This window comes from Neomonachus schauinslandi, chromosome 1, assembly GCF_002201575.2.
Source record: "Neomonachus schauinslandi chromosome 1, ASM220157v2, whole genome shotgun sequence".
NCBI lineage: Eukaryota > Metazoa > Chordata > Mammalia > Carnivora > Phocidae > Neomonachus > Neomonachus schauinslandi.
In genome coordinates this window covers 195651599-195659118 of record NC_058403.1, presented here as the reverse complement: position 1 = coordinate 195659118, position 7520 = coordinate 195651599, and the positions used below count along the sequence as shown (strand labels likewise).

At 59.2% G+C, this 7520-nt stretch overlaps 1 protein-coding gene across 1 annotated transcript; it reads right to left on the bottom strand.

Moving 5' to 3' along the window:
• Nucleotides 1–211: 211 nt before the first annotated feature.
• On the bottom strand, nt 212–5355 carry CISH (cytokine inducible SH2 containing protein). The gene is made up of 3 exons (XM_021686988.1): nt 5324–5355; nt 2029–2249; nt 212–1782 (listed from the first exon to the last, which is right to left on the bottom strand). The coding sequence occupies exons 1-3, from the start codon at nt 5341–5343 to the stop codon at nt 1250–1252; spliced, it is 774 nt and encodes a 257-aa protein (XP_021542663.1). The 5' UTR covers nt 5344–5355; the 3' UTR covers nt 212–1249.
• Nucleotides 5356–7520: the final 2165 nt, after the last annotated feature.

Sequence of the window (7520 nt, the reverse complement as noted above, 5' to 3'; positions counted from 1 at the left end):
CCGCTGCCCTTCACCTCCTGCCTCCCATTCTCCAAGGGGAACAAGAGGTAGCAGGAGAGGAAACCTGCTCCCTGTTCCCCTCCAACTTTTAGTGGGTCCCCTAGTAGGGCCTGCTCAGCCATATAAGGTCGCTGGGCCCCAGCTGACCCAGATGTAAAGTGGGGGATAATAATAATATCAAATGGGACAAATTGTATAAGAACTCAAAAGAGGACCCACTGAGGGCTCCTTAAATGAAAAGTACAATTTTATTGTCGATACAGAAAAAATCAGTAGAAGAAAAAAAGACTACTGAACTGGGTTTTGCCTGTTATAATAATAATTATTTTATAAAGTCTTATCAGATACGTGTTCCTTTCCCTCTCATGTGCAGGTGCCTTTCTGGGCAGGAGGCGGGCCCAGCAGACCCGGGGCCCAGCCAGACCAGCCCTGCGCAGGTAGGGCTCTGCCCTGTGACGGGGTGAGCGGCGGGCTCTGCTGGGCACTGACACCTTGCCTCCATTTTCTTGTCCATTTACCCACCCTCCCAAAGCAGGGCTGGGGGCAGAAGAGGGGGGACACATTCACAGGTGGGTGGGTCAGCGCCAGGATATCCAGAACTGCCTCGGGTCCAGCAACAGGTCTCAGGATGGGGCTCTCCACAAGGAGGAACCAGAGAAGCTGGGGCAGAGCTGGGGTCTCCAGAGCACTCAGGGCTCAGGGCAGAGAGGTGGGGCTGGCTCACCTCGAGACCAACCCCAGGAGAATAAATAAATAAATACTGTATAACTTTGCCATCCCCCAGCCTGGCCTGTTCCCCCATCGGGGGACGGTCACTGCCAACCTCAGTTCCTCTGGCCGCCATCCCGAGACAGGGTGGCTGGAAGGAGGGGGCCCGCCCCACCCTGTGGACTGAGAAACCAGGGCCGGCAAAGTCTACACAGTTCAGGAGGTCATAGCGGGCAAGTGGGGGCCTGGGCCCAGCCCACAGGGTGAGACAAGGTCCTGCCTGTCTCCCTCTCTTCTGACCCATGGCTCTCCACAACGAGCCACAAGGGAGCTGGGCGGGGGTTGACCTCCCGGCTGTGGGACGCTTTTCCCTGCCCCTCACCCCCCAGCCTTTGCTCCTGCTGGCTCTTCCTGGTCCGGCCGCTCAGGGGCACGTAGTCACCGGGCTGACCGGAGGAGGGACGGCGGGAGCCCAAGTCCAGCTGGGGCCGCTGTCCCCTCGGGGTACGGCCGGGTGAGGCTAGGCAGACGCTCGGGCGCGTCAGAGCTGGAAGGGGTACTGTCGGAGGTAGTCGGCCATGCGCCGGGGCAGTGGCAGGCAGTCCACGTCCGCCGCCAGGCGGTTGATGACGAGGCGACACAGGTGCTGCAGGCTGCGGGCGCTGCTTCGGCGCACGAACGGCTGCACCAGCTTCAGGTGCACAGCCGTGACTGCGGGCGCGGGCAGCGCCGGGTCGCCGGGCACGTCTTCCTTCGGGGTAGGCGGGGCCGGGGTGGGCGCAGGGTCAGGGCTGTCACTTCGGCTGTCGGCGGTACAGGAGGCCACATAGTGCTGCACCAGGCTGACCACGTCGGGGAAGGCTAGGATGCGCGGCCTGGACAGGCAGTTGGAGTCCAGGCGGAAGCTGGAGTCGGCGTACTCGATGCGCACGTTGGTGGGGCCTCGGGTGGTCTTGACCGACAGTGTGAATAGGTAGCTGGGGTGGGTGCTGTCGCGGACGAGGAATGTGCCCTCTGGCATCTTCTGCAGGTGTTGCCGGGCCTCGCTGGCCGTGATGGAACCCCAATACCAGCCTAGGCAAGTGGAGAGGGAGCCGAGAGACTGGTCACAGGGGAATTCGGCTGGGGGGCACAACATAGGGCCGGGCAGGGCAGGGCAGAACTCTGCCTCCCCCTTTACGCTTCCATGGGGAGCGCTGCACCTCCCCCATCAGACTCTCCTGGGCAGGGCCATGTCTCTCAGATCAGACTCAACGGACAGAGCTAAGTTTTTCCCACCGGACTTCCCAGAACAAGGCCTGCTTCCCTCCTCAAACTCACCAGATTCCCGGAGGTAAGAGAAGGTCTTGGCTATGCACAGCAGATCCTCCTCAGGGTCCAGCACCTTGGGTTCACTCTCTGGCTGGGCTGGGGTCTCCTCTCTAACCTCCTCCAGAAAGGCCCCGGCAGGCAAAGGCTGCATAGCTGGTTCGGGCAGCTCCAGGGACTGGGCCCACAGGGGCCGCTGCCCGATCCGCTCCACAGCCAGCAGAGAACAAGGTCTAGAAGAGGGTGGATGGGCAGTGAGTGGAGGCCCTGTGCTCGCCCTATTTTCTGAGACCCCCTGTGCCCTGGACCAGCGACATGACCTCTGGCCAGTCCATCTCAGTGTCCCCCTTGTGGGCTCAATGAGGTCAGCATACCACCTCCCAGCTGTCACCACAAAAGCCTCCTTGATGGCTTCCCCCAGGTGGTGATTCTCTTTTGAAAGAGCCTTCTCCACCCTCCTGCATTTATTGAACAGTACTTAATCTCTCTATTGCGTACCAACCGAAAACACAGATCATTCCCTATAGGCATTTCTAGCTCAGGATGGGCAACTGGTGTCCCCGCCATTGGTAGGATCCAGTGCAAAGAAGCCTCCCATTGGTGCCCTGTGGGCTGAGGGGGGCTGATTAGATGGCACTGGTCCCACCTGAGCCATGGCCTGGGCCTTCATGGGGTGCTCCAGAGAGGCCCCCAAATTATGGTAGGATGCCTGAGGTCACATGCTACCTCCCCTTGGATAGGAGTATCTGTCAGAGGGACCTAGGTCCACACTGGCCAGGGCTGAGAGGCTGGACCAATCTCCCCAAACAGGTCAGACTCCCATCCTGTTTTCTCCTCCCAGCTGGGAGTCTGGGGTGGACACTGACCTCTAAAGGCACTGGCAAGTCCCACCTCCCACAAACATAAGCTTCCCGCAAAGGGCAGGGTACTCACACCACATTCCAGTTCCCACCCTGGCAAGCCAGCCCTACTAGGCTTTATGATCTTATGCGAACGTTGCTGTCAGCTTCTCCACCCCCTAATGAGGGATGCTACCAGTCCAGATCCTGCGGGGTTTGGCTATACCATATTCTCAGGTGGCTAGAGTTGGGTTGCTGAGCCAGCCCCAATCTGAGCAGTAGCCTTTCTCTAGGGGAAGGCCACCCAGCATGGTGATCCTGGGGCTTCCCGGGAGTGAGGGGCATGGGCCCTGGATCCCAAGGAAGAGACTGCTGGTCCTTCCTCACTCCTCAGGAAATACATCCTCAGGCCTCAGTTCTGGGTGTGGTCCCCTGCTGGGCCTCAGGACACGAAGATAACAAAACCATGGGCCTTGCCTTCAAGGAGAACTTATAACCCAAAGTCATAAATGCAAAGGGTGTCATGGGGGGTCAAGGTCTGCCTGTTCCTGAGCTGAGTCTGTGAGGCCAAAGGAAGGAGGAGGGGGAAGGCACTCCCTCCAGGCAGAGGTGACAGCACAGGTAAACAGTGCCAGGGACTTCTTAGGAGGCGGGAAGAGGTGGACAGAAGCCTTGGTGGGACACAGGCAGACAAGCCAGATCTCACAGTGTAGGTTATAGGTGAGCGTTAGAAGATTTTAACAAACCCGGAGAAGGGGTCACAAGACCCTGGTCCACCATAGTCTGCGTAGTACTTCTCCATAGCCACTCTGGATGCATTACGGGTGCTCTGGAATCCTACTGGGGGAAACAGAGGCCAAGCTCTAAGCAACCAGCTGGTGGCCTGCCTGCTGGGTCCCCGAACTCAGCTCAGGCTAGCCACTCAGGCCAGAGCCTCCAGTGTGGCCACGTCCAGACAGCTTAGCAGGACCCTTGTGGGTGTGGGCACCTCTAGGGTCAACATGGTGTCTCGGTGTGTGAAACAGCTGTAGTGCTCTCCGCAAGCTCCTGGCCAGTAACTGTGTACCTGAGGAGGGGTGTGTCCACAGCTGTCATCGTCAAGGCAAGGGCCATGGCTTGTGTGTTCCAGGTGTGGTGCCTGTATGTGTGTGTACCTGTGGCGGAGCCCCGCCTGTGAGTCCTGACTGGGGACCCAGGCCAGGGGAGCATACTCAGCCCTGATGGTGGGCCCCTCAAGCAAAGCCAGCAGCTGAAACCTACATTTGGGAATCTCTGCTCCCTACCCCAGGAGGGCACCAGCTGGGTTGTGGCTGTGTATTTGGAGGTCTTAAAAATCTTGCTCCCTGACACCGAACACTGGCCCTGAGGTCCCAAGGGGCCTTCGTCTGGAACAAAGTAAAAGGAGAATGTGGGACCCCAGAATTGGGGGAGGGGTCCTGAGGACAAGGGTGTGGGGGTGTTCGGGAGTCCAAAATTCAGAGGAGGGAGATGCTGGAGACAATCAGGGAAAAGTATAGTAGCACAATCTTCCTAGCTTGCCTCCCTGGAAACAGGACGGCTCAGGACAAGGGGCACTTCAGCCTTGCCCCACCTTCTACCCTTCTTCACTTGGTACTATGCCAGTTCTGATAACAACAGTCACTGGGCCACCCAGCTCTCCCTGGGTGTGGACACTCACTCATCTCTCCTTTCTCTCTCCCTGGAGCTTTCGAGTTCCTGTCAGATCAGTCTGGAGAACTTCAGACCTATTGGTTGAAGGGGGATGCTGAGGCAGAAGGAATGTACCAAGAATGCTCAGCTGAGGCCAAGACTCTGTCTTATCAGCCCCCACCCCACCCCCATCTTTGGGGAAAGTTGGAGAAGGGAGGCAGGAGCCAAGTCCTCACAATGGGATCCCAGACTGGGCCGAGAGGAGGGGTGATGCAATTGTGGGGGTACCACAGGTAAAATCAGGCCAAACTCAGGCTCTTCCAAGAGCTGCTGGTCAGCAGGTGCCAACCTGGGGGGTGCCATGGATCTCAGGCTGGCTTCCCAAGAAAAGCCTAATTGTTAGCCGGTGGCAGAACAGCGGATGATGGGACAGAGAGGGGCAGGGGCTAACCCAAGGTCACCAGTAGGTCCTGCGGCCTGCAGGGTAGGGTAGAGAGCTCTGGGCCCAGAGGGGGTCTGGGCAGGTGAGCCACATCTTGGAGTACGCGCTTCGCGGGCGTTCAACTGCTCCAGCCAGAACCCAGGGTTAGGCTACCCCGTGTTCCTCCAGTCGCCAGCCGACCCCCAGTTTCACCACCCACAGTGCGAGTACACGTAGTGACGGTGTTGTCACCGCTCCCTGTCGTCACCCCGAGGTCCTTTCGCACTCGGTCATCTCCGACCCGTCAAGCCCTCTCACTGGCCGGCAGCGAGCACGAGGCGGTACGCTCCCGAATGCCGGCCGCAGAGGCCGGGCGGGGGCGGCGAGCCGCGCTTACCCCTGAACGCAGAGGACCATGTCCCGGCAGCGGCAGCAGCAGCTCCGGAGCTGGGGCTCGGCCGGACGGCGGCGGCTGGAGGGAGCCCGTGGGCGCAGGTCTCGCTCGCAGGGGAGGCTCCCTGGGCGCTCGGGCGGCGGGCTGGGACTGAGAGGCGACCGCGCGGGCGGGCCGGGAGGGCGCGGGGGGCGGGCCGGGAGGGCGGGGCGTGCCGCCTAATCTTTTGTCCTCTGTGTCCCAGCCCTTCCCGGAAGCGACGTCTTCCTAGAACCGCCGGCTGTGCTGCCGGGCCCGGGAGGGGCGTGGGTGGGGGCGCCGGCTCCCCAGTGTGGCGCTGAGGGCTGCTAAAGCCAACACCTTTGACAGATTTCCAAGAACTTTCCAGGAAAATGGGGCGGGGTCCCGCTCGCCGACCAATCGCAGCTCAGGAGGCGGAGCCGAGTGGCCGGGGCGGGCCAATTGCAGCTTTGGGATCGTAAGCTGAAGAACGAGCCGGGTAGAACGTGACCTAGAGACCAGTAGGGAAAGACCCGGTTGGAGGAGGCCAGGGAGGGGCAGGGGTTCTACCCGCCCGAGCCCAGACTACTTTTGGGCATTCCGCTTCGTTGGGGACAGTCCCCTTTGTCTCTGCAGAACTCGTGGCAGCGCAAGGGCAGGGTCACGGGCCTGTCCGCCCAGCTAGCGACTCCCCCAAAGCGGTCTGTCCGGTGAGCAAGCGCCCCCTGTGGGCCGCATTTGGATCCCCGGACTCTGTGTGGGGTGGTGGGGAAGTCGGTGGCATGGGGTGGGGTTTGGAGAAGGACGTGGGAGGAGGGGAAGGGTGCAGAGGGGGGCCTCAGATCCGAACAGGTCCGCGGGGGTCAAGGATCCACCACAGCTAAAAGGATCCAGGCGAGAATGTTTTCTCTGAAAGAGTTGGGAGAGAAGGCACATCCCAATCTTGGGATGGGGCAGGTGTGGCGACCTCATTATGCATTTGATGGCTGGGGCACTGGGAGACCCCAGCATGGAGCACCTATGTAGGGTGCAGTCTCTTCAGTAGAAACTGTCTACTGCCCCATTACTGTGAAGACAAAGGGCCCTCATAGCTGCCAAGCAACAGAACTAAGATTTGAAGCTGGGTCCCTATGGGGCCAAATCCCAAGCTCTCTAACCCGGGACTACCTCTTCCCTTCACTGAACACTTTGGATGTGCCATGTACTATCAGTGATTTCCAGCCTCATTTCATTGTCTAACCACTACATAGTGTGTCCTCTTTACAGGTGAGGAGATGGAGGGACAGAGAAGTGAGAATGTACCCTAGATCTCACAGCTGGCAAGTGATGAGTTCGTGCTTGGACCCCAGCCCCCACCGCCGCCCGCCTCCTCTCCAGGTTCCTTGACCTAACAACTCCTAGGCATCCTTCAAGATCCAGCTTTAAGGTCCACAGTGAAGCTTCCCTGCCGCCAGGCCAGTCAGTGTCAGAGCACCGAGGGTGACTCCTTGAAAGCTCCCTTATGGATGTCAGGGATTATGCAGTTCTGTGTGTTAAACTAAATGGCCCCGAGGGTTTTGCCCTCCAACCACCTTTGGTGAATTTGACAGAGTAACTCACCTCACCCGTGTGCATGGTCTATGGTGTGCCCCTGTTTTGCCCCAGGTGTTGTGGGTCCCTCTGGCCATCTCATTATCACCTCTCCTGCTCTGGCTGCTCCCTACCCATCCCTGCTCTGAGTGCTGGGCCCACGATGCCACCCAGTGGCAATTCCTCTCATGGTTTCACTCGACACATTTCCTTATTCTCTCCAGGATAAGCCCTCCCCACACTCCAGGGATTGGCCTTGCTGCAGAATCTCCCTGCTCCTCCCCACCAGGAACAGTCACAAGATGGGTCAGTCACAATAATACACAGCAGTGCCTTCCTCAAAGTCAGGCTCATTTGGTCTCTCTAGTCTCATCATTTGCAGCCTTTCCTCTCCCGGAAGAATAGTCTACACATGTAATGTGTGTGTGTGTATGTGTAGGGGCTATATTCAGTCCTCTACACTGCCCACCCCCCGCCCTGCCCGATGCTAGAGCGCTTGCGCGCGCTCGCGAACACACACACACACACACACACACACACACAGACACACACTGGACCCCTTCGTCACTGTAAGCTATTCCAAAGGCCTCAGCCCTCGGCCCCTTGGACAAACAGCTATCATGGAGGGCTG